At 47.5% G+C, this 27,857-nt stretch overlaps 1 protein-coding gene across 4 annotated transcripts in view; it reads right to left on the reverse strand.

The window, feature by feature from the left end:
* Window positions 1–27,552, reverse strand: part of sema3fb (sema domain, immunoglobulin domain (Ig), short basic domain, secreted, (semaphorin) 3Fb) — a 41,292-nt gene extending 13,740 nt beyond the window's left edge. Inside the window, exons 1-4 of one of the 4 annotated variants that reach the window (XM_029150799.3) lie at window positions 27,089–27,552; window positions 25,345–25,507; window positions 619–779; window positions 228–290 (exon numbers count right to left, since the gene is read on the reverse strand). In XM_029150799.3, coding sequence (XP_029006632.1) covers window positions 228–290; window positions 619–779; window positions 25,345–25,462 — 342 coding nt within the window. In that variant the 5' untranslated portion in view covers window positions 25,463–25,507; window positions 27,089–27,552. The remainder of the gene's footprint in view (window positions 1–227; window positions 291–618; window positions 780–25,344; window positions 25,508–27,088) is intronic. The other 3 variants (XM_029150797.3, XM_055508945.1, XM_055508944.1) reach the window with 3 other exon arrangements.
* Window positions 27,553–27,857: the final 305 nt, after the last annotated feature.

The raw sequence follows: 27,857 nt of genomic DNA on the forward strand, positions 1-27,857 counted from the left end.
CACCTGGACGCGTGGGGTTTACTGCCTGTTAGGCCTGTGCGACAGTGATTTAAAAATATCCCTCTAATAATGTTCCTCTTGTTGCTCTGTGCGTACTGGGCCAAGTTGGAGCTCCATGGGTGAGCCCCAATTTAACCAGTTCCTTACATTATAAAGGAGGTACAGTATAGTAAGAAATAGGTTCACTGAAGGGAGCTGTATGTAAAGCTGCCGGCATGCGTACTTACATTGGCATCCTTCCCACTCACGAGGCACTCCATCCTTCTCCGTTCAGACACCGGCCAGTGGATCTGCCAAGAAGGAACAAACGATATTTTATAGCGAGCACGCTAGTGTGATACTTCACTAGCATTTATGAGATTTCGGGGCTAAAATTGTGAAAAGGGATATCCAGCCGGGCTAATATTAGTCCTACTGGGACCCTCATAACCCAATTATTGGGCTTTAATGACCCAGCAGCAGAAAAGGTACGCTCCAAGAAAAACAAGAGGCGAGCTAACCAAAATGGCCGCCGCCAGGGCAGTGGAACAGAACATATTTCCCATGAGAAAGGTGATGCTGAGGTAAAGGGGTTCGCTTCATCTGCCCTGTTTGAGTTGGAAATGAGTGTGGCCTCACGATATGTGGGTCCTTGTTGATGTCATGGAGATCCAGGGACAGGATGTGGTCCTTGCTGCCGACGTACATGCGGTCGTGGTCCTCGTCCATGCGCAGGATCCTGTAGTCAGACGTGTTGAGGATGTAGGCGAAGTGATGAGCGGTACCGGTGGATCGGAGCTCTGCGGCAGAAATACAAAGCCATTAGTGACAGCTGTGGGGTGCGCGCGCGCACACACACACACACACACACACACACACACACACACACACACACACACACACACACACACACACACACACACACACACACTGATACATTCCTCTCGCCACTCCTCCATACCCGTGATCTGATGGTTTTCCACTAACACTGTAGTAACTTAACACTGCGCATTAGCAACAAGTGCTACTGACTGTCTGTCAAACCATGTTGATGGCTTAATACCTCTTGAGTGGATCAGAAGGGCTCCAAAATCTCTCACCAGCGGCTGCGTGTGGCTCTTAGACCAGGATGACACATGGTTATGTACGCTACCAATGTACGGCATGTGCATAGATTGGTTTTGCTTAAGCAGCCTCGTCCCTACTTGGACACGGGTTCATAAAGGTCAGAAGAGTGTGGGCCTTTGGTAACAAGGCCGACGGTAACCTAATACCCCTTTAGCTGTTGGACTGTTTGTCCGAGACGTTCTTCTAGGTTCAGCTACCCACGTTAAGAGGCCCCATGCCACACCATAGACAAACACACTCCCTCGCAATCTACAGGGGAGAGGCATTGGTGGGCGGCATCTGCATATTGTTAGCCAAACACAGAGGCTTCACTTAAACAGCAGGAAAGTCCCGCTTTGCTGCTTCAGCTTGGTTCGACCCGCGGCAGACCGATGAAAACGCTGGTGTTTGTTAGCAGCTAAGACGCAGTGGAGGGAAACCAGAGGACAACCTGTCAGTTACAATCAGCTGTTTGACCCGGTGTTATATATCAGGAGTGAGGTGGTGGGAAATCTTGTCAATGATGGGTTCGAAAAGAGTTTCATGAAGAGATCTGAAATCATTTCGGAGCTTGATGAATCCCAACATGTGCTGTCTGAGACGTCTGGACATGAGGAGGACACAGATGTGTCCACCAATGGGCCCTAAAATAAACGTCCACAGACTCCGTATGGAATCTGATATTACCCGTCTTTTCCAGCCAGATCTAAATTTAACACCAGGTTATGTCAATAAGCAAACACTAAAATAGCATTAGATTTGCTCTATTTGTACAGTTTGATTGAATTGTGAAGTGTGAGCCCTCCTCCAAATGATGACAGCGGCCAGAGCTCTGCACTGTGTTGCCGATGCGACATGTGGTTGGACTCGTGTGGTTATTTATGTTAGGGGCTGAATGAAGAGTCCCTGTGCTGTGTGTGGGAATAGGGTGAAACACGCCGGGCGAGGACGTACCGTGCGTAAACACACGCATTCCGAAGTCCAGTTGAAGCAGGTTGTCAGCGGCTCCTCGGTTTCAGCGTGTGTTTATTGTCAGAGAGTAGCTGCTTTTGAGCATGTGTGAGCTGCAGTAACAGTAATGACACGCAGAGCTACACGCTACGAAGCAAACGCAAGCGCCCTCGTCTCGTGATGATGCACCGGCAACTGAACCGGCGTTCGAGAGAACGTGGCTCCTTCTAAACTCAGTCCTGCAGGTCATCAGGAGTGGGGGAATTGAGGAGGTTTCATGGCAGCAGCCTGAGCCCGTCTGCCGCTCTGCTCCGGAGGTCGGGCCACCTGTGGAAACAAGCCCACCAGGTCCCCAGACCGAGACGAGAGCAGACCCGACCCCGTCGCAGGCAGCTCGGAGAGAGATGCTGACTTGTCAGTTCCAATTAAGGGTTAATTCAATTTAAGAAAGATCCATGACCAGTTCAATAAGTCACATTTTATGAAGCACACAAGTTGGAAATTATGATTTCAAACGAGAATAGGCTCATTAGGGCATGACAGGACTTTCCGCCCACGTTGACTTCTGTTGTTTTAGAGGCTTAAAAACTCTGCACGAGCCAGACGGCCTCTTAAAGGAGCCCATTACAGAGTGTACGGTTCAGGTTCACCCTGGGGGGTCTGCGCGTACACAGCAGGGGCTTTGTTTCCACCCTGCACCATTCCCCCCCTGTGGAATGGCAGTGTCTCTATTAGAGGTGAAAGTAAGCTTGGAGGGAACCTGATCCTCACCTTCGGTGTCATTCACTCATTTTTTTTTTTTTTTTATACCGGCATGTCCGACGTCTGTATCGAACAAAAACAACGGGGCGGCCTGTGAGACTGCTTCTTTATCCTCCTGTTTCTGACTTCCACGTCAACGTAGACAAGCATTACACGTGTAGTATTGCACAGAAGCTTAAGCGATTGTGCAGAGGCAGGAGCTGGGACCAGTGGTCATCCGGTTTGCTTTCCTCAGTCTAATGGTCTCAGACAATCCCCTCCTCTCTCTCCGAATCCCGAGGTGCTGCAGGCTGACACAGCCTGATGGAGGTTCCCACAACTTAACACTCGGCTCCGGCCAGAAACAGAGGGATTTACCGGTGTGAGAGAACAGGGAACTTAGTAAAAGGAGCACCGGACACCTTTAATGTTAGTATTAGTGCCAGTTGCTAAATGTTAGGCTTTGTAACACTGCAGGCTTTGAGGCAGATGGCCGCCCACGTCGAGCTGCAGCCTTCTTCCGTTATAGGGAGTTTTTCCCTCCACTTTGGCTTTTAATGTTTAATACAATTTAACACTTCTACTGTATATAGGTTTATAAAGTCTGAGAATATAAAATATAAAGGTTTGAACTACAAATTCTGCCTTAGCAATACAATACAGCTGTTGTACATGTAACTGTGGTGAACATCCTCCTGTCGCCACGTCTTTAGAAAATTAACTGCATTTAGACACACTTTGGCAATTCTAAAAAGCAATCAGACGCCTCTTCTGAACCACTGCAGGCAGCCGCCGGCTTCGTTGTGCGTAGACGCTCTTGGGAAAAGGCCATCAGAAACCTACACGTGCACACACAGCTTAAAGGTCTGCTGCTTACACGGCAGCCAAATGCCAAGTCACTAACTTATGCTTATACTTATGATTATGAATAAGAACCCCGTCTTTTAGGCCTGGTTAGACATGCCTCAGTCAGCCAGAGCCAGACGTCTTCCTCCACACGAGAGAAAACTTGGCTGCTGACAGTGATGCCCCTGCGTGTTGCAGCATATCTCTCCATCTTGAATTAATAGTCAATGGGCTGAGTTTACTTTGGAAATATGTTTGGACAGGAAAAGGTAATAGAAGTGTGGTAAGATGACATCTCCACAATTAAGAACAGTAGCTCATTTAGTTTTAGATGAAATGATTCCCCCTGTTAAGGAGAAGAGTCTGGATTTTATGATATTCAGCGGCTGATGCGTGTGAGCTTCAGTAACATCAGGTCTTCCTCTCATTCAGAAGGATTACAGCATCAAGTATGACTTCACAGTCACTGACAACCTTCCTGGCAAAATCACAGGATCCATTGAAGTGATTGATTGACAGGAAACCCCAGAGTGTCTTCGAAGGGAAGAGAAAGAGGGAATTTAGAGGGAATAAACCCATACCGTGGCACATGACAGCACAGGGCATGCTCGTTTCATGACACTTATACCGGTGTTCCACCCTTCCACATACTTGTCTGGTTTCAAAAGGGGAATTAAAAGTGCAGGCCGCTGCCAGTGACGGTGCAGAGCGTGTCGCCGCTTGAAGCCAGCACTTCTCTCCTCCTGTAGGAGCTACTGGAGGAGAGAGGAGAAACTGGGGGGGACAAAAGTCTGTAGCTTTAACAATGAACACGAAGGGAGCAATGAGCAATAACCCGCTCAGTTCACACGTCTGGAGGAGTTTTTATAATTACAAATTGCTCAACGGCTGCAGCAGGAACAGAACAAAGGCGCCGCAACATCTTCCTGACAGCACATCTAAATGCAGCGTTAAAGAGAGTTTAATCCAGTGTTCCAAAGTCGTGTAATAAAGCGACAGAAATACCCCCTTAGCCCCTGGCACATCGCAAACAGGCAGCACTACCCGAACAACGCCTTAAGGTAGTTTCCAGCTCCTCAGAAATAGGTGTGTGAGTTCACACACACCGGAGCGGCAGGAGTGATAATTAGGGTGTTTAAGAGGGGGCGGAGGAGGTGGCATGCTCTCACACATCAAAGGCAGCACTCGTCAGGAATCCTGGCCAAATATTTTGAACGCTGTCAATGCAGTCCTATTAGGCTCCACAAAGCATGCTTCATTCCCAATGCAGTGATGGGGCTTGGCACAAAAGAGCTTCAGAAAGTGTTTTTCTTAGAAAATTGCTGCCTCACCTAGTTGGCGCTCGGGTCAGCTTTTAAGGCGGTGAGGTAATGGGACGGGACGCCACAGGGTTTAGAGACCTGAGCGACATGATGGAGGTCTCCATTTGTGGAAACAAAGGGGCCTGCCTCTAGTTTACCTGTATGAAGGTGCACTGGTTCTTGGGCAAAGCTGCGGTTTGTTACATTTGAGAGGAAACTTTTTAGAGAGGAAGCATCAGCTGCTGTGTCTTCATCCGACCGTAATGTGGCTTCAGCAGATCTCTGCTTATTTGTCTAAGGCAAACCAAACAATGGTAGCTAGAGAGTATTCTTTTCAGAATAAAACTGATTAAATGAATAGATTAAAATAAACGATTGCCTAATTACAGCTATTGCAGGTAACAGTTACGCCTAAAATCGAGAATGTTGGGTGTAAATGAATTCACAGCTCTCCACATTGTGTCCTGACAAAAACGTGACGCTGCTTTTTTTCAAATAAAGCTCATTTGAGAAGAACCGCAGCTTTTACTGCATTTACGTAGTGTGCGTGACACTGGCCTGTATGCAGATGCCAGAACCTGAGCGAGGCCATGCTTTTCTTATCTTAACCTAGCACCACTTTCTCACGCTGATTTTCTGTATCTCTAGGATAAGCGGGAGCCTAATATAGGTGCAAAGCACTGAGCTCACAAACATGACCACAGAGATTATACTAATTGGGGCCACCGGACCCGACTGGGACCTGCATGGCCACAGAGTCACCTCTGATCAGCGCCCTCCTCCACCAGCGTCTTTCAACACAACTTGTCTCCATGTCAAACATTTACCGGAGTTATTTGAGTCTGTCTAAGCCGCACGCTTCAGAGCCTGTGGAGAAGTGACACAGTTGTGAAAGAATGCTTTGTGATTACAGGAGAACGAGCGCCGCGCTGCTAAACGAGGAACGGAGCATTAAAGGCGTGCGAACGCCGCAGCTTTGCTTCCATCGCCTCAAACGTTCACTTCGTGGGACCGAGAGGGCTGGAGCTGCCGGAGACTCGGACAGGATGGGTCATAGGTAACATATACGCGATGCAACAGGATTCTGTATCTGCAGATTTAAACAATAGTCCGATAAAAGTCCCAGATCCTGCTCTGTCCTTGGGATCTCAACATAAACCACTGGTCTTTCTGCTGAGCTAATTACAGCGTGTTGTTGTTGTACTGTAGCCGTGAGCCCTCTCACTGGGGAGAAGCCGTGACCCTCGCATGTAACATCAGATCCATTCTAATGGATACGCAGTAAAAGCTCTCCCATATCACACATCATTACCCGCCACTCCTGACCCGAGAGTATTCAGAGGTTGCCCCATGACAAGGCCTGTCAGTGTGAGACATGACACCTTACTGTGTGGTGCCACACACACACACACACACACACACACACACACACACACACACACACACACACACACACACACACACACACCCTGCCACTCCCTCATCCTGGGGTGTTCAGCCGCACTATAATTAGGAACCACTGTTGTGTCCCGCCTCCATATACCCTCCCCCCCTTTTTTTTTTTTTGCTAATGGCACCAATTTGTATTCACTGTCAGTTCTGATGAGCTCTCATGCGGAGGAATGGCCTTATCACCGGCCCTCTGGCTCCCATCACCTAAGCCCTTCTCTCCCGTTGGCTGCCAAGCTCAGCGCTGACGGACAGGCGGAAGAGGGCGCGTGGGTGGGGGTGGGGAGGAGGCGCACATTTGTCTCCATTTTCAAGTAAACTCTTCTAACAGCCGACAGATGTGCTCTGGTACGAGATCAGTTCAGCGAATATCTGCGAGAGGCAACGATGTGTCTCTGGCTCATCCCGTTCGACTCCTTCGCTTTGTTTAAACTTCAAACTAAAGCCCCTAGTGCTTTTAAGTCGGTAATATATGATGATGGACCTGTGTTGGATTCCCACCTTTCTGCTTTAATCCAGTAGAACTGTACAAAAGTGGACGTCCAGCTAAGGAGAATGTAAAATGTGGAGAACTACTGGTAGGGAAGGAGATCCTCCCGAGAGAGTGCTGATCTAATCGCACACATCTGCACAAACACTGCTCTGTTTTAACAGACATGTGTTTTATTAACCATCTCCGGCTCAACGGTGACGGCTCTCGCTCCGTTCCCACCACCACGCACCTCCGCTTCTTCGATCCTCCTGCAGATCCCCAATGGCGACTGTCTGATGACTGCTGTCATCCAAAGCAGCCCGAGCTCTGATCGGGTTAAATGGTCCAAGGCGCCACCGTCCAGCCTGCGCAGGCCGGCCCGACGGGGCTCCAGCCGTCCGGGCTGCGATGCGGCGGAGGCCAGAGGTCGGCGGGCAGCGGCGGCGGCGCATTATGTTCTGGTTTAATCTGGGATTAGCTCAGGGTCGGGGTTATCTCTCCTCAGCCTAAGTGGAATCAGGAAACAGGGATTGCCTGAGGTGAAGTGGCATTAGAGAAAGGACTGTCCAGAATGGAAACAAGTCTGTGTTGAATGCGAGTCAAAGAAGTATACAGTAGTATACAGAGTTGTACACTTTGCCATCGCTCAAACATGTCCAGACCCTAAATTCCAGCCCAGTGGGGATCCACTTGCTACTACAATGAATTACTACACCTTGTGAAGCAATAAATCCTCAGGATATAGTGTCTTTCTGGCCACATTTATGTGCATACCGGCTGGTTTCCGGAGCACATTCAGCATGGTGAATTCATTTTTAATGCCGATTTAGTGAGAGGTAGCAGACGAGCACGAGCTCAACGTGTTTGGATCAGCGGAACAAAGGCGCAGCACTGCAGAAGAACTGACAGGAAGACTGAACATAAAGAGTCCAGTTACCTTTAGTCCCCTTATCTTAACCCGACTAGTCTCAGCTTCAGACTATGATTCCGACGTACTAGAGGCACGAAAGGAAACGTTCTCCCGTCTGTGGATGTTCCGTTTCAGAGAACGTGTTCACCTGGGAGAAGCACTCCACCAACAGCCTTGTTGTAGTGAAGATGAATCACCCCCTATGTGCTCTGCTCTGATAAATGTTACAGCCAGAGAAAATGGAGCAGGCCGAGACTCTGCAGTGAAAAAACTTAAACTCTAAAGAACAAGGATGCATTGCTGTGTCAGACAAGCATTTAAAGATTGTTGAAAGAAAACAATGATTCATTCAATATAATTTCATATTCAAACCCTACACATGTCAGCAACAAACGATTTTTAAAGCAGCAGTATAGTTGCTATGTCACATCCACAAGAATCTCCTCAGGGAAAAACATTAGCTTTTATGATGACAGATGATAAATATTATGAAATGTCAAGCTTTGTGACACTGTTGGTGGGACACCTGCAGGTTGGAGCCGCCACAGTCTCACTTCCTGCTGAGCTTTTCACTTCACGTCTTTGTGATTACGTTCACGTCAGGAGCAGCGCAAAGTTTTATTTTCCATCCGTGGAGCAACTCCTTGAAAGCTGTGGCTTTAAAACAACGGGGCCTTTCTCAACAGCCGCCTGCCCCCAACGGAGAAAACTATGCGAGGCAGCAAAAAAATGTCTCCTTGTGACAATACGCGTCTGCGTCTTTCAGGTACATCCTGAAAGATTTACAATGGAGGAGACACAGGACATGGGCAACCTAATATATGTGACACCAGCGAGCAACCATCATGCCTTGTGGTTATGAATGCCTTATTTGTTAAAGCAGTGTGGGGTCACAGTGTGGGAGGCCAGTTGTTCCAGCCTCTTCCTGAGAATGACAGGAAGGCCGGACAGATTGTGACAGCAACCATTGTGGCTCTTCTCCAGGTTTTTTCCCTCCCAGACTCCTGCTGGTCCTTCCCACTGGGTGTCTGCACACGACGCCACACCAGCTTATCTTCCTATTTAGCAGTAGTGGGGGGGTGAAGGAGAAGTTTTTTTTAAAATCGGCTCATTTGCCATGTGGGGATCTTCATCGGTCACTGGTGCAAACGTAATGTGAGGGTGATAATGCGTGCGAGTGTGGGGGCGATGACGAGACACCGCCGGCACCCGTGTCCCCTTTGAACAGAGGCGGATGACCAACAGACTTCCGATGGGACTCCCATTCCCAGGCCTTGGGGACGGGAAGTGGGATTAGAGGACGAATCCCGTTTTTCACGTGTATGTCAGCAGCGTCACTACATTTCGCCTCATCACTTTCTTTCTCTTTTTAGGAGGCACTCGTCTGAAATGAAGGCGATTAGCCTTTTCTAAACACCTTTGTGCTTTTGGCTGCTGCCTCATCAGCCGGAGAAAGACCAACACGGATGAGCATGAGCCACTGGAATGAAGAAACACGGGGCTAAAGCCGTCTGTGTGAATCTTGGAAACCCAACTGCCACAGGTTAAATAATTAAATGACAATTAGAACATCTAATACGAACGCACATACTATAGAACAGAGCTTCCTCTGAAGCGGCACGGTTTGGTCGGTGTCAGAGCAGAAGGCCCAGTTTACATTGTGCTGTCGGATGCTTTAAGCCTGCTAGTCCTACACCATGGTAGTTTTAAAGAGGCTCTGAACTCTTATCCTCTTTCTGAGTTAGAGCGAGATAATAGGTTCCCTTAAGACACAGGAGATAAATCTGGTATGAGATGTCCTCAACTCACCGAATGAGGTTTCTGGGGCTTTAGGTCATGTTTATGTAAACGCCCAAACCTGAGCAATGTAAGAGTCCATCCCTAAAGGTGATCCTGAACACAACACCTGCACATGTGCAGATGTGCAGATTTGCAAATTTCCCCTGTTCAACAAATGAATTTGCTGTATAATTGTATAACATTGCATCATATCAGTCTTTAAGTAGATTCTTCCTCACAACCTTATCTGTTTTGGCCGACCGTGAACTACACCCATGTAAAGTGGTGTTAAGGAGATAGTGGCCTGAACGGGCGGCGGTTCGCAGGGTCACTGAGTTTAACAAGCCGATTTAGCCATCCCAGTTTGTCACTGGTAATCTGTCTGCAGCTAACGGAGTGATAAAATCGGTCTGATACCTGCAGGAGCTGGACAGAGAGGGGAGCAGACGGGGCGGGTGAGGCGGGTGAGGCTGGTGAGGCAGAGGCGGGCGAGCCTGCGTTCATCACAGAGGTTTTACTGCACATGGTTTGCATGTGTGTGTCCATTGCTCCATAGTAAAGTGAGCTATGGTGTGGCATCTTTCTACCATCATGCACACTCTCGCTCAGCCAGAGGACGCTCATTTTCCCCTCATATTCCCAGTCAGATTGGAAGCAACGGAAAACTAGGGCGTGTGTGAGCAAACCTCTCCTGCCTGTGTCAGAAGCAATACAGTCGTACATTATAACCGCAAAACGGGCAGGAGGTGAACTTGATGGGTCTTGGCTATTTCGTTTAGTGGCCAACTTTTATTTTCATTATTTTCAAGGAAACGTGCTTGTCAAAACACATTTAAATGACCTCACTACATTAAACTGTGACATAAAGAGAAATGTGACTCTACAGGTTGTGTTTCCTTTAGCTCTGGTTACAGATCTGTACACCTTCTCCTCATTAATGTGCCGTATATATGCAGTATATTAGGTTACAAGAAGCAGATACCAGACAGCCTGTGATGCGCTAGCTCTGACTGACTGTAGCACTACGGCCGTCTTCCAGTTGACCTGCGTGAGCTGTAATGACAGCTCGTCCCAGCAGCATTATATCAGCAAGAGATGTTAGTGGCGAAGAGATCGATTTTTCCTCCTTTCAGCCGCGTTCTGTCGACCCACTGGAGCTGAAGCGCCGCCGTGATTGAAATTCGTTCTCTCAGCTCGACCTCCCTCCGGTGCGGCACAATCTGAAGAGACAACACAAACCGGCTTTCTCACTCATCACTTGATTGCCCTGCGGCTCGTCCGCGCTCTGGAATTGGCAAAGTGACCTTGATGAGAGAAATGCCAACTGTCAATCATTGATTACCAGGACTTTTTATACATTCACTTAAGGGCTCCCCTTTCAAGTTTGATCAATATCAGCCAAAACGTAGTGGGAATAACACGGAGGAGTGACAATTAGGAGGAGGAATGGACCTCGGGCCAGGAGGATATGACGGGTGGGGGGAGGAGGCCGTTCACCATGTTCAACAGATGTGGCAATATGAATGTTCACCCAATTCACAAAAATACTACTGTGTAAGTCATAAATGTTCTTTCTTTTCCCCCCCAACAGTCACAATGTGAGCTCACCAATGTCATGACAGTTGGGAAAGTTTGTAGCAGGCAACAAATGTCCTCCCCATAACAAATAATTATTATGTATTACCATGCCAGGGTTCGTTTTTGAAGATTCTAAAGGTTGTGGTGGTAAAATGTGACAATGAAGGAACACATCGCTCAGAAGAAGTGGAATAGGGGGAGAGCTAACACAAAAAAATCTGGATCAAACACCCAGGTAAGCCAAATTTATTTGCAGGGGATAAAATCCATTTGCGACATCGCCAATATTTTGGTGATGGCGACGAATCAATGACTTGAGCAAAATTTGTGCAGATCACACATAGATTGAAATAATCCAAATCAACTCAAAAAGCATTTACTGTAGCCATGTACAGTATTCCTTCAGGTGAGGATTTATCTTTTTACCAGGCTGTTGTTGAAATGTGAAGCTAAATCCACTTAATATGAGAGAATAATCATCATCCTGACAAAAAGGAAAGGACTGACGCCACGTTATTCCTGGATTGCATATTTGACATGGAATCAGATGCTAATCCAGAGTAAATCCTGCCAGGGGTTTTCTACCAGGACGACCGTACTACAGTTTGTAGTCAGTGCTAAGCTAAGCCTTGACCGTAGGAGGCCTGCTCTAGCAGCATCTGCATCTCGGACTCTCAACTAAACCATAATGGCTCACTGATCTGAGCTTCTCCGTCTCTGCCAACCTTATCTCCACTAATGGTCTGACATAGCCTAAAATCTCCCAGAGTGCATTTAGAGGTCAGCGCTGTTCTCCAGTGGTTTTACACTACAGCCAGGTATAAAAGAATCAGACCTTTCTGAAAACGCTCTCCTTTTATTTGACATGTCCAAACTCTCTTTAAGAGCAACTCTGCCTTTGTTGGATTGCTTGATACATTGTCCCACTAGGATTTCCTTTTATCATTTCAATAACAAACTCGCACTTCACACATCCATAATTCTTCTGGGTGCATGATAGCCTTGCTTTGACCCCAAACATTTCAAGCTCACAAAAGGGACTCCCCTGCACATACCCATGAAAGGCTCCCAAATCCTCAGTCATTTATAACTTTTGAGACTGGCATGACAGGCGAGCGGCAGGGGAGGAGACGGCTGTGGGGGAAAAGAGGAGACAAAATGAAAAGTCTAAATGGAGCAAACAAGCTCACTGTACTGCAATGCATGTCACTCAGCAGGCCGGCGTTCCCCGGCGGCAGGTACCAGCGAGGCTACAAGCAGAAGGCGAAAAACACAGTATCACAGGTTTCGCAAAAGATATATGGGGTAAAAAGTGTTTGAGACTTATTTTGAAAGAAATCCTCATCCTTTTCTTAAAACCGCTCTAAATTATACAGCGGGCCCGACTTTAAGAAAGCTCTGGTTTAATCAGATTCCCCTGCAGCCCTCCACTAGCTGCCATGTTAATTCCATGCGACCTGCGAGGTCAGCGTGGAACACAAGCCTGAGGGACACTGCTAAAAGAAAAACACTTTCAAAACAAACAAAAAAAAAAGGCTAAGGAGCTGATCACACCTCGCCCACACCTCCTCATCTGCCCCCCGCATTATAATCCCTCTTCCTCATTAATCCAGAGGAAACCTGTCTTTCTCTACTCAGCCCTGCCTGAGGTGACACATCTGCACATGGCAGCACATACACAGGCAGCCTGACAGCTGTGGAAATACACCGCTCTTCAAAAAATCAAAACTTGGCCCTCCTGAGAGATTTTAATGACCAGCCAAGTCTTTCCCCACTTGGGTTTAAATCCACCACAGCGAGACAAACCTGACAGTCCTGGGTTTGACTGACAGCCAGGATATCCTAGTCTGTGACCCCTCAGCCTTCCGCTTGAGGAGTTCTGGCAGCAGGTAATGAGCTACAGAGGCGGTTGACAGTGTGGAGTGCAAAATGGCTAAAATGCAGCTTTTGTCCAGAATGAATTCTTACAGTAGATGGTGTGTGGAGGAGAAGACGCGTTGAAGCCAAGTTTCTCATTGCTGTATGTGGCATTTATGTATGTTGCACTGAGCCAGAAATGACAAATCGAGTTGTAGAGGGAAGGCATTTTACTGTAGTGTGATAAATGCCAATAGTTCAACTCTGTTCCAGTTTGAGGCGAGAAGGTAAATGCGATCCGCCGAGCTTACAGTTGGTTGGACAATGGATGGATTAGGGAGAACAAGCATATGCAGATGCGCAGGTGGTGAAAATAATCCACTGCTTGGTCAGGTTGGGCATTTTTTAGGTCTATGTCTTGTGGAGTTCTTCTCCAGTGAAGCGATCTAGGACCACGCACGTCTGAGAATGGCCGAGCTGACTCACGTCCTGCGAGTCTGTGTCTCTGTGTCTGCTAGAACACACACACACAGCGGAAAAATAGCTAAATTTAGAAATTAAATATTATTGGATGATATGGATGAACTAGTAATAATAATAAATACTTTGTGATATTTACAATTTGCACTGCGTCACAGCCCGGCACTGCTCCCACGGGGCTTGAATTGAAGGGTCAAAATACTAGACTGTTTAGTTTTAAAAAGCGTATTTCTGTCCTGGAAATGTTTCCATTGAGGTTATTGTTGAAATATGCAACTATCTGAACTTGTAGACATTCACATGGTCGATGCAGTGAGTGTTGCTGGATAGTGTTGCTGCTATACAGTATCTGTGGTTTAGTCAGGTGAAAGAAGCCTGCATTCAACCATCTGCAACTTCAACCAAATCTGCATGTAACCTCAGTTAGCTACACAGACAGGTCCAGTCTGAACCGCGTCTCATTCTCACAGTCCTTTATGGCCCCGTAGCACCCAGTAATTAACCATTAGTATGAAGTTCGCTTGGGACAAATCATTCAAGTCCCAAAAGACAACGTTAATAGATTAGTTAAACTTTGCCAAACAGAACAAAGTTGTCTCCAATGTGTTAGCACTTAATATGGCATGTTATCGTTGGCCCCATAGAGGAACAGTAGAAGCACAGACAGACATGGTTTTAAAATTCAAATCTTACGGAATGTTTAAAAAGACGGAACCAAGTAAGTTGACTGCCAAATGATTTTCCTGTAATTATGAGACTTAATGTATTCACTTCGCTATCAATTTGCTTCAAAATGTTCTATCTCTGATATTTTCCTAAAAAAAAAAAAAAAAAAACACCCAAGTGATCTTTTGGCATTTGCATCCCGGCAAAGGCCCCTCACAGTTCCTGATACTTCAGAGTAATATGTTAATGCGATCTGAAAAAACCAACACGCACACCAAACACCAGCGCTTGGCTGCGTTTTGGTCCCCAGCCTCATTCTCCCCGCATCAAAAACTGCAGGCGCAGCACAGCTGCGAACAAGACCGAGCCTCGCACGGGCTCCCTCGGCCTCCGCCCCGCCTGCGTGATGATTCTGAAAAACATTTTAATTGACGCGGCAATTATGCGAGACAAGTCAAAACAGAGCTCTCCCGAAAGCTGGGCGCGAGGGGAGCGTACTGTAATCCGTTTCCTCGGGCGGGTGTGTATGGAGAATGAGGAGCAGTCATCGCAGATGTATGGCTTGTATCGCGGCCAGAGAGCGTTCGCAGCGAAAGAAAATATTTGGCAATATGATATGATTAATTGCGGTGTAGCGCCACTAGAAACGGTGGAGATTAACTGGTGTGCAGCGTTATTATGGGTCATGCCAGAGCTTTTGCATGTTTGAGCCCATTTTCTGCGAATCGTGTACTGTGTTAGGTAAGTGCTTTCCAAACCACAGGCTATTTGTGTTCTCACAATCAGGTTTTCATTTATTTACTGAACACGCAAGCTTGAAACCTGATGCTAATGCTAAGTCCTAGCTTTAAAACTTAAAACAGCCGCCGATGTCCGGTTGCTACTGTGCAGTGAAGCTGCAGAGTTCATTCGTACAGTTCAGTGGAATCTAAAGTGGGTGTCATCTGGAGTTAAGGGAGTTGAAGGTGCTTTAGTATGAGCAAGAGGCTCTGGAAATGTGCATTTAAGCAATGGGTTAAAAAGTCTTCATGTGCATAAAGTGTATATTCACTTTACTGAATTCCCAGGATGTGGTTTTATAGCAGCAGTGTTTTTATTTCCTGACGTGAAGGCGAGATATAAGTCATACATATCCCACTTGGTGAACAGCCCGGTGAGGTTACCAGTGATAAATGGCTGGCAAGGGCCCGTTTTTTTTTTTCAGCCAATATTTATCGCAATCAACCTCGAGGCCTTTTTATTTCCTAACAAGCATGTGAGGGATGGAGGAAGCGGCTTCGGCTCCTGCTGAAACGGAGCGTTTAACGATAGCACTTACCTTCAAAGCATCTATCCGTTTAGCTCCGGCCGCCCCCTAATTGTAGCGAGAGATTAAATCAATCGGGTATCACATTAAAGGAGAGTAATGAAATAAAAGGCGTCCTGGTACAGTCATACAACTCGCTGTCTGCACAGGAAACAGCATTTAATCAAATTAGATAATTTTATATTATTCACAGTACTTTTACATGAGTCATGCAGACATGTTAACGCCCATTTAATATCACTTGAAAGTACCCATCACAAAAACCTTAACTTACTAATTATAATGGAGAATTTGAAAGGAGAGGAAACTTTTTGACAGTTAAAGTATCAGGTGTGTCAGCAATTGTCCGCGGTCCTGACAGTTCTTTTCAGTGCCAGTTCAGACTCCCCCCCCCCGATTAACGCATGAAAGTGAAGTTTCTTGACATCTCAGGAGGCAGCCCATTGCCAAGCAGCCAAAGCATGTTGCTAAGGGAGAGAACTGGAGCAGCGTAAAAGGACAGAAGTTCGGTCCGGCGGTGCAGAGACTCATTGCTACAGGCGTTTCCCCTCCAGCCAGCAAGGTTTTTAAAATCACACTTATTGTTTCTCACATGCAACAAGTGTCATAAGGACCGTCTGCCCCCAAAAGAAAAAAAAAGCATTTGGAAACCCAGACATCTCCAAAACACGTTATGTCAGACAGTTTCCACACACTCCGCTGCAGCCCAGGTGCCTTGGAGATCAACCAACAAACACAAACACGCGACTTAGCTTCGCACTGGGCCGTCGGCCTCTGCACAGCCACCGAAGAGTTAAGTCCACAGTGCATTCCAACCCCTCAGTGTGTCATTAAAAGCGCCACATCTCACCTCGCCGTATCTCTCCACTGCTAATTAGTTGAGATCAATTATGTCTCCTCAGTGCTGCTTCCAGATTTAGTAAATCAGGAAGGCCTCCTTATGCGCAGCTGCTCATTTTGCTGTTTTTTTTTTAACATTAACATGGCTTGGCTTTTTTTCTGGCTCTATTTTAAAGCTCTTCCTTGTCATGGGGTCTAGTGCTGGGACACATTTCTGTTAGTCCGCTGTGACGGACTTAATTGTTGGCTGTTAAGAATCAAACACTTGTCACAGTTGAGCTGCATTAGCTCAACAAAGCCTCACCCAAAAAGTCACAAGCTGGTGGTCAATGACGTCAGCCACTACACCTGAAGTGGACTTCATGAAAGTTTGTTATAGCTATAAAAGCAAAAGAGCAGAAGAGTATGACTGACATGGAGGCATACACCCGTCTACAACTAATGACTTTCTCTGCGTGTGCAACTTTCCACACCTGGAAAGCTCCTCCAACAAACGCCTCAACACTTTTCTGCAACTCCATTTTACCCTGACTGTCTGTCTTTTATTTCCTCCCTGGAAGATGAAACATAAGCATGTCAAAACTGGGATGGTGGGAGAAGACAAGTGGGATAAAACTCGATCCAAAATGTAGCCCCTCAGAGACACCTTGGACTGATTCAGAGCTTGGAGGGAAACAAGTAGGAGTGAAATCCTAGGCTGCCCCTCTTTCTCTGTCTCGCCCTCTCTCCATCAGTCGGCCTCGTCGTGGACTCTGGGCCTGTTTGTCTTCTCACAGAAAGGAAATGCAAAGTAGGTTGTACCGAAACTCTGGGAAACGCCACAGGACTCCCCTGGGGGGGAAATTAAATACAGCCACTAAGATCCACACAGTAAAGTGGCAATAAAGTATTCATTAACCCTCCTTTGAGGGCCTAAGCCCAAAAACAAGCAACTGAGTTAAGAAGTCAAACAGGGACTTAAGCACTCACGGTAACACCCCCTGCTCTCATCTGAAGATTTACAAAACAATGAGATGACTCGCAGAGCTCAAGAGCGTGTACGTCTCGTTCAGACGAGCGCTGAGGTGACGGAACCAGGAAGCGATTGAACAAATGCAGCATTAGGAAATTTGTATAGTTTTGTAATCCCCCCCCCTCCGATCATTTCAAGCCTCTGCGCTCTTATATTGCGACACGTCTCCCACTATGGGTTTGGCAGAACTCCAGGTTGGCGTGGTCGATGTAAACAACCCCCTTTGCTCTTCTTGACTTTCATTTTCTCCCCAATCCAAGGACCTCATTTTTCACCTCCATTGTAAACCGCTGTCGTCCCTTTGCGGCTTCCTTGGACCTGGGGCTGAGGAATCTATAGGCATCACAGAGGAAAACCTGCGGGATGCTGCAGGCCGCATTCATTGACAAAAAGGCCTGATGCCAGTTTTGACGCCCACCCCCAGGTCTCCCAGAACGTGAATGAACTTCTCTGAATAAGAGGCAAACCTACACAAACGCCCATGCAGCCATAGGACCTTCACAGGGGGAAGAGTGTGTGGGCGACGGCAAACAACAACAACAACAAGGGGAACTGAAGGGAGCTGCATGCCAGGGTTCCTTTTTTATGCTCCTTCCCCAATCAAGAGGAGGCACCGCCACAGGAGGGGGCCACAAAGGATGCGTCGCTGACAAAAACGGCCTGTGGAGGCGTGGGCGGGGGTAAGGGGGTCACTTTTGCCCCTGGCCTCAATGGATGTCAACGTCCGTCCCCACACATTGCAATTAACACCTACAGTACCAACAGGCGGGAGGCGGCAATAGGGAAACCTCCAAATCAGCATTTCAAAACCGACCCACGACAAAGGCATCAAAGCGCCTGCATTGTATTATCCCAGAGTGCCCTCATGGGCTAAACCCTTCAGTGTGTCATTTGAAACAGCCACATTTCCCCTTATGGAAGTGAAATGGTGGGCGACCTCATCACTGACCACATCAGGAGGTGGGAGGATTGGATGGGAGGTTTGGGTGAAAAGCTGACTGCAATTTATTAGTCTCAACATGGCTGAGCGAACTCTAAAGCTGCGATCGATACGTAATCCTGTTTCTGCAAACTACTTTTCCTCTGGTCTGCTAAAAAACCTTACGCACACGGCTCGATGCAAAGCACAACCTGGGCTAAAATGCAGAGCGGCAGCTTCTGAATTTCGGTTCTTCCCGTTTCATTGAGTAGAGCGGTTCTAATGCCGTGTCCGGGGGTCTGCTTTGTGTAACATAACGCTGACACGCTCCAGGTCTGGCTCCAGTCAACCTCTGGTTCAGTTTGATTGGAGCCTAATCAATGCAGCCGGCATCCACAGGCTAACAGCAACCAGACAAGTGGTGCGTGGACGCGCTGCAGATGAGCAGCTCGTTTAGCTGACGCATGCGTTCTGTTCCTGCACACTAAGCAGCCGTAGTTAATCCACATGTCAGCAGATTACCTCACCATCGTCGGCATCACCTAATGTTTGTGTAACTTTTGTAATCAGCAGTTCTGCTGCCTCTACTGGGATCCTGATGAAAGCCAGCAAAGTTGCTTTTCAGGATTCATTTTGCATCAGATGTACTGTACTTGTACGTTAGTTGAGTGTTTACTCGTACTAGCTTCATGCTTAGGTTACATGGTTCTTCATCCATCCACTAATTATGTGGGTTAGAAGAGCGTTGACTTAAGAATCTGAACACAGGACACTTATCATGCTCATGTCACATTCAAAACATTATTTGTCAAAGCTACTATTAAAAACTGATCTCGGAAGATTGAGCTTTAAACAGTAACTATAGGTTAGAGGTTGGAGTTCAGTGCACACTTTCAGTCACAGTGTATTTGCTTCAGGCCCTAGAGAGGACAGGTCACATCACCGGTTACAGTTTACAGATCAGTGGAAGGGAAGGGAAATGAGACACATCTGAAACCCGATCTCCCACTGACAGAGGGTGAGAAATGGTTTTGAGGTTGTAGATCATAGGTGGGGGCAGTGGCCTTGACCTCTTCAGTCAGGATCACACCCTCCCACTTGACCTTAATGAGAAACTCCCGTATACTTAACGCCATCAGGAATCTACGCAAGCATGGAAACGGGCTTTTAGATAGGTGAGGTACAAGATCATGTGTTATTTTTTAAATTCTTCTTAATAGATTGTCAGTGTTGAGTCTTACCAGAGGCACATCCAATACTGTAAGTCCAGAATCAATGTTTTATCCACAAGCTAAAGCAAAGAACTACTGTACAAGGTTCTGTTGTCCTCAGACTACACAACTGTCACATAAGCAAAACATTAATAATGTTTGACAGGAAGAGGAAAACCAGCCTTTAGCCAGCAATTAATGTGCACAAAAGCCATGAGTGGATGCGATTAAGACAACTGTTTCTTATTTCTTTAAAGCCTACAACCACAAAGAAGGAGTGACTCAGCAATGCAACCACTTCCTAACCATAAGAAAACAAAGGGAACCTGCAGAGGTTGAGGTTGTAGGGAAGGCGGTTTGCAGAGTTCTATTGACAGACTGGCTGTTACCGACAGCCGAGGACCTGAAACTTGAATATCGTGCACCAAATATGAAGAACAATCCCCGGTCTGAACACAGGGGATCTAACAAAACACAGCTTGTCTGTGAGTGATGAGGAGTGTAAAATCACACCTGTATTCAGATGACAAAGGCAACATTGAATTACTGTATATTGTCCCTCACACTCATCTATACAAACTTTTTCTCTTTTTTTTGACACAAATTCAGGCGATATCGCTTCATCGCTTCCTAAGCCTTTATGAAACTCGGGCACAGCCTTGAGCTGGAACCACGGACGTGTCTAATCCATCTGGACCATTATTCTACCTGACACCTTAATCTGCCGCAAGAGAAACACGAGCGCTAAGAATATACAGTGTTCAAAGTGCAAAGACAAAGCCAGGCTGAGTCCTCAACCTGTTTAACCAGTATCCATTAATGGCCTGTTTTCACAGGTGAGAAAAGACACCAAATCCCACAGGAAGTCTTAATTATGCCACCTAGAAAGACGACCAGGTTTGCAGCTTGAAAGCACACAAGAAACCCATTCACGATCTCAGAGGAACCTTTGCTGCCTGTGAGGTTTATACCACAGGTCACATCCTCATTAGACAACATGGTTAAGGATAAGGGATAGGGGCAGCGATAACGACACACAGTGACTGACAACTTTTTCACAGAAGTTTTATTAGGGAATCGCATCTGGCAGAGCTCTTACGATGTGACTGACTGGCCTCCAGCTGCCAGAGTGTGGAAAACGTTGCCCTAGAAGCTTTGGACATGACGAGGAATAACAAAATTGGACAATGTTTTAACATGTGGGATCGTTCACAGCACCAACATCAGCGCACATATTCTGCATAGCCGCAAAAGACATAATTGCATCAGCTGAGGAGAAAAGCTGAACACAGTGCGGCACCGGAGAGGAGAAAGTAACTGGGTGGGTATTTTCCAGACTGCTGAAGCGAAGTTGAGGGGTGGGGAGCAACAGATGCAGCAACATGCCCGTGTAAGACAAGATGGACAGAAAACACTGGGTCCTCAGTGCTACGGAGAACTGAGACGCGGTCTCGGTTTCACTAGAGGCCAGACGGTGGTGGAACCGGTAACCCGACGCAGGCTGTTCTACAGGTGAAACCCTGGCCAGAGAGAGAAGACTGCACTGTTGACGTTAAAACCTACGCCGCTATGGCAAGAATCCCACACGGCAAGAGAGACGAGTAGGCAACGCGAAAAAGAGGAGAGAACTGCATCACACACTCACTCACACACATACACACACACACACACCATTAGGACCACCCAAGCAGCCAGCATTAGACCTTACAACCTTGCGGCCGTATGGCATGAGAGTCAGGTAGAGCAAGGTGCCAAGCGTCATATCGTACAACCCTCACCACACAAGGAACCTATTCATGGGCCATCACAAAGACGGGCCTATGTATCGAACAAGCAAGGAAACAAGAGAATAAAACAGATAGTCCGAGAGCTGCACCCGCATCCGTGCCGGAAGGCTGTCGACGCCGCGGACACATTTTCATTCGGAGGAAAAACTGGCAGCGACAGAGGCTGACACAGGTTTAGTGCCGTGTGCTGAAGGATGCCAGCACAGTCATCACAGCATCGCACATCTGTCCCACGAACACACCTCACAGAGGGGCCACGACTGACAGGTTAAGTGCAAAGCTATGCAGAGCTTTGTGTGTCCCACTTTCAGTTTAATAATAATTAGATAGATGGCAGCTCTGGGGTAAGAGGATATACGATTCGCTCATTACGCAGTGGCAGCATGCTTGCTTTTACTGTAGACCATGAATTGATGTTGGATGTATATAAAAAAAACACAGCAAAGTAAAATACCAGCAACACAGACTTAAATGTGGTAAATATGAGCAAACAGCTAGCAGCTAATAGAGGCCACAGCAAAGGTTCATCAGCTCACAGACAAGCAGCCAATCAATCCAATCCTGATTAGTTTCAAGTTATAAGACTCATGCGCTGTTTCACAAGCTTCTCTGACTAGTTAACTAGAATCATCCATCATGTACTGTTACTTAAGTAACCTGCAAGAAGCAGCATTCAGGTGCTGGGTTTTATTTTTCGGCACAGTGACAAGGCAGAAGAAAACAATGCAATTAAAGGTTTGGACAGGTTCTGACATAAAAGGTGAATGTCATGGGGTTTAAAGGAGCGGCACGGATCTCCCACACGCGCGGTGGAAGTCATGCAGCAGAAACCACCGGCACCACCCCACGAGTGTGCTCCGCGGTAAACCGCGGTGCTACAAGTGACCGCTGTGTGCTTACTGAGGGAGAGGAGAGTTGTACGCTAAATATAACCTGGCTTAGCTGCTGTGGTGTCGCGGTTGTGAAGGGGGGGTGTGTGGCTGGAGCAACGGTGCTTTTCGCTGGTTTGTCAGCGGCTACTTTGCTGCCTCAGGGATACACGGACTCAACCCTCCGGAACAGTAATTACACGTCATGGCCCAACATCACCAGACGACTGGGCCAGTGGTTTCATGGCTTCCACATGTGGCCTGGCAACAATGCAACGTTACCAGTTGTTGGCTGCATGTGGGCCGGCGCGCTCCAGGTATCCAGATGTGCCAGAAAGAGAGAGAAGCAGCTGAGCAGAAGGTTCCCAGCGATCATCGCTTGCAGATATTCAAGTTGTGTTGCTTTGGCTTCACTGTGCAGAAAAAGAAGCTTGGACGCACACCACCTTACAGTAAACCCAATCACTCACTCAATATTAAGAGAAAAGATCCAAATCACCAATATGAGAATAACATTCATATGGCGCCAAGAACAAAAGTAACTGCTGGAATCTATTTTGTTTAAACATTTACTCGCACAAGTGACAAGGCGGCTGTAAAAGGGCAAACCCACAGATAAAATGATACCGCCTCACTGTACTGTATAGACTCACTCCTTATGATTTCAGATCGAATCCTCATCCGTTATCGCATTAACACACATATCACAATGAGGAGGGTTCCTAGGCCAGTGCATACCAGACACCCACCCAACCGCACTCGCCCACCCGTTCGCGCGCTCCCGATATAGACTGGAGACTTTGCTGGGGGGTAAAAATAGGCGCCGCTGCTGGCTGTTGGGGTCTGCAGATGAGAAATATTTGAAATAACGTGGAGCCACAGCTGTCTCGCTCTGCGGCCAGCGGTGGCAGCGCTTTGTGGCCTCATGTGTGCTCACATGGATGTGGTAGGGGTGAGGCAGCGTGCCTCAAGCCTCATGACCGCGAAGATTGTTCTTTAGTTTACGCCAAAAAGGGGGCTACTTCCTGTCAGTTCACACAGCCTTCTGAAAGATCAAACTCTTCATCTAAACATCAGCACGTTAAACACACACAGCCCCTCGCTTCAGTCTTTGCATCGACTGTCATTTAGTTCCTGACTTGCTTTCAAGAAAGGCCACTCTCTAATGCACTTTGAGCCCACAGTGGTCTTACGTTTCAGCGTGTGTTAACTCAAACCAGCGGATTCCCGGCAGTTCCAGGTAAACATGATTCCCCTCCTCAGGGTGGATGGCGACGGTCCTCTCATCTCCGCTGGCCTTCAAATGTCAATTGATTATCTATGGCAGATTGGTTTCATTCCTGTCCCTCCTCGTTTTGCCAAACACCCGGGTCGCTCATCTGACTTCCATTAGGACCATTCACGCTTCACGGTTGCCAACGGTGCCCTGTATCTGCAGAGTACCAGAGCCTAAACAAAAGCCTCCTTCCAAAAAACTGCACAAGTGGAAGTTCATAGCATCAGTGCTGAGACCGTGCGGCCTCTTCCATATTACCCCCATCATAAAAGTTGACCACATTACACGAAAACCAACCAAAGCAATTAGGTGCCATGATTTATTCTACCAGTTATAATAGAGAAGTGAGGGCCTCCCAGATGGAGGTCAAGGTTCTTAACCTCGCTCCTAAGCTACCGAGTTAATCAGTTCAGTACATGTGTTCAGCGCGGCGGATAGAGACGCTTCGGCTTTACAGCTGCAGTTTGAGTTTTCTTCACAGTGTGACGCGCTGCTTTTTACGATCGATAATTATAAACAAGGGGCCGATGATTAAAACCTTCTTTCTGTTAGTCACACGGAAGCCCGCATATTGCCCACACTTGTCATCGTGCTGTGTTCCATTAAAGCAGCAGCTCGAAGGCAGACCGCCTTTCCAGACAGCTCAAGCAAAAAAAAAAAAACTTAAAACATCACGATGCACCAGGGGAAGTGCAGCCCGCTTGCCAAGGTAAGGACTACATGGGCCTCTCAAAAAGCAATTAAGGGAGAGAGAGTCATAATATTGAATAGAGGGGAGGGGTGGAGGGTGGTGGGGGTGCATTCCTTGGAGAGAGGCAGTGGCAGTAGACTGTGAAATTCATATTGACTGGAGAGGCAAACACACACACACACACACACACACACACACACACACACACACACACACACACACACACACACACACACACACACACACACACACACAGGTAAGCAGGAGAGCTTTCCACCCTGCTTGTCAGACTACAGCGCCTGTAGTCTGCTGCTTTCAAATGGATTTCAGGGGAGTTCAGCCATCCACGGATTCACCTATACAAAAAAGTGAGTCTGCTCGTAGAACAGCCTATAGACTGAAAACACACACACGCACATGTACAATTTGCATAGCTTTCTAAAAACACTGCTTTTGTACAACAGACTCACAGCCGTGATATTTGGAAAACGAAGGACTAGCTGAGCTCTGGATGTGCGCTCACTGATGTGGTAAATCCTACTTGATTAAAGCGGTAAAACGCCTTCGACGATAAACTGTGCCAGTCCACTTAATTAAGTCTACTTGTAGTCGGCAGCGGTGGGAAATAGAAAAGCAAAGCAAACACGGGGCGCCCGCTGCCGCCGCCGCCGCTCGCCCCCTTTGGCTTCTCTCTGGGTGCTAATCAAAGGCCTGATCTGGGAGCTGGACGGGCCTCAGGCACGTCGGCTGATCCTGGCAATTCGCTCTCAATAACGCCCAGTCTCCATTCTGCACCTCCGCACCCCTCGAAACCCAACAACTCATCTCAGCTGATCTGTACGTGGCAACGCGGACGCAGCCTCGTGAAGACTGTGTGTCTCACTGGGGAATAATCACATAATGGCAGCGCAGTTATGCAGCTTATGGTCCCGTCTCTGAGTGACGATGAAGAAACGGCGTCAAACTGACTAAAACAATAGTCATGTCTATGAATTACAGAAAACACACAGGCATAGTCACGACATGTGTATCTGCTCACTCACTGCTTGTGGTTTTAACTGTTTGTACAGTATAGATCCTGGAGCATCTGGTTATTATTACGATGCCTGAGGAGGTCTGAGGAGGGGGCACAGACAGAGCGCTGCATGATTTGTTTGTGGTTTGTGGAGAGTTTGGTGATGCTGCAAGTTCCTCCTCACACCCCTAAAAGCCACAGTCGGTCCAGTAACTAAACTGCCACAGCATCCGACACAGATGGAGAAACCAGCGAGAGACAGGTGAGGAGCGGAGAGTGAAGGATGAGGGGGAGGCTCCTACCTTTGAAGGAGATGAAGACGCGGGGCGCCGCCAGCGGGTCATTGATCACTGGGTTCCCAGGAGCCAGGCCGGACAGTGCCAGGAGGGCGAGGAGCGTCCACAGAGCGTCCAGCAGCATGGTCGAACCTCCAACAGCACGCGCAGCGTTCGTCCTCTCAAATCTCTGCGGGGAGGCAAAAAAAAAAAAAGAAACATGTGGGAAGAAAGCTTTTTCAACACTGGAAAAAAAAAAACTCAGCCACAACACGTCTGTTTTTGTTTATTAATTTATGTGACGCGTCAAGTCAACGGCTCCCAGGGGCCTCGTCTCTGCGGGTTCTGGCGACGCAGCGGCACAGAGGTGCGGAGATTGCACCCAGATCTTTGGAAGCCTCACCGACCCGATGAGTCCCGATGGGCAGGAGCCAGGCTTTAAGACATTTGGTAGAAATTACGTTTGTTTTGCAGCGTGAGACTAAGTGATGGAAAGGGCGCTTGCTGTAGCGAGAGGCGCTTTTCTCCTGCTGCTCTCTCCAGGCACCCAAAACACATTCCTAATCCGTGACACCACAAGCGCGAGCTGCTCTGTAATTATGGCTTCACCTAATACCAGGTTGTGCCGTATTCTTACACTTACCAGAGATAACAGCAGACCTGGCTTGTGCAAACTCAAGTGCGATATTCACTTCGCGCTGGGGGCTTGTAAATGATGACTAACGCTAAGTGGAACGGTTCGACCGGCGTCCCAGACAATGCAGCGGCAGCCGTCAAAGGAGGCTCCAGTTAATCAACAACAGACGCCAAAGGGAAACCAGGGTGATCCACGCCGACATCCTGCACCTCATCTCCATCAGACTCCCTTTTTGGCCACTGAATGGCAACTTTTTTTTATTTCTTCAACGCGCCCACGCAGCAGAATCCAGACCAGAATCCACAAAGCTCGTCTCCACGCGTTTCCACTTTCTGGAGATTTCTGGACAGGACTTGAGAGGAGCCTCGGAGCGGGTTTATGAGCAATAAGCAGCTGTTTAAACCCCGGCTGTTTACTGGCAATTTGTTAAGCATCCAGCTGTTTATTCTGAGACAGAGGCCAAGTCCTTCACACAAGCAGATGAACTCAAACAAGGCGCTCCCCACAAACGACACAGAGGATTGTAAAAAGAGACACACGAGCTAAACGTGTTCACTCTGGGCAGTTTTTCCTGTCATAAAAATAAACGCACGTGTTCGGGGAGCATTTATGAAAGTCACACGTCTGACAAATGTAAGGCAGCCTCACAAGCATATTTGTGTAGTCACTATTAACTGCAGACACAGTAACACAGCTCCTGAATCCTGTTGGTTTATTCACTCTGTGATGAATGTCTGAATATTTATCAGAAAAACATTTTTACCTTTTAATAAGAAAATTTAAAAAAAATCCCTATTATATATAGTTTATTAAAAACTATAAACTTTATTCAAATATTCAATAAAGAGGACAAAATGTATAAAATGTTGACTGGAACATGACACAGACTGAGACTACAGCTCTGTGTGTAACAGACTGGCAGCTTTGGCTACACATGCAGGACAGAACTGTAAACAGTCTGGTGTGGTATTAAAGATTAAAGCTCAGTGAATAACAAGAGGATAGTAAAAATGAATGAAGATGCCGTATTAGACGTTAAACGACTATTGCGTTATTATCGTTAGATTTCACAATAAGAGCAGGCAGGTCATGTAGGAGGCTGGTTAAATATAAAACGCTTACAGTCAGTCTTACCTTATTGTGGCAGATTCCCGAATAGAACTTCGGATCCAACCTTGAAAGTCATTGAGTAAAGCAATTCCAACAGACTCGTCTCCACGTTGAAATCAGTAATAACTATATAAAAAAAAATCCCGTCGCAGCTCTGCGCGGTCCCCGCGAGTCTGTACCTGAGCGCACTGCGCGGTTATTGGCCCCGGAGTCAGCGTGCAACCACCAAAATGACAGTTTAAAAAAACACAAAGAGGGGAGAAAACGTGCGTGGAGTTTAATCTGGGGAGAGGAGACGCTGTCGCCGCGCGGCCACAGTAAACATCTCGTGCGGGAATAAAAGGCAGCTGGAAACAAAGTCCCGGTAGCGACGCGAGGTCCAGACGCGAAGCGCGCGCGCTCCTCGGTAAAGTTGGCCGCTCCTGCGTGTGAATGGAGGGAGGCAGGGCGGGCGCTAGCAGGTGGATGCAGGGGCCATTTGCCTTAAACACACCCACGGGGCGGGCGGCGTGGAGCCGAGCCGCCCATCTGCCTGCTTAGGGGCAGACGTGATTTACCGCAGCCCACGGGAGAGACGGGATCCAACTCATTCCACTCTTTAGCGGAACTCTCCTTCGCAGTAGCGTCTTTTATTTCCTCACACGTTACTGAATGCTGCGGTGTGCATGTTATCGCACGTTAAAATAGTTTTTAGTTAAGCGGGACTTTTTTTTACAGTCAACTAACCTGGCAGTCCAGTGCACGTGAGCGCGCACAACCTGGCAACCGAACGTTGTCTTAGTGACTATTATTA

Source organism: Betta splendens, chromosome 5 (assembly GCF_900634795.4).
Source record: "Betta splendens chromosome 5, fBetSpl5.4, whole genome shotgun sequence".
NCBI classification, from domain to species: Eukaryota; Metazoa; Chordata; class Actinopteri; order Anabantiformes; family Osphronemidae; genus Betta; species Betta splendens.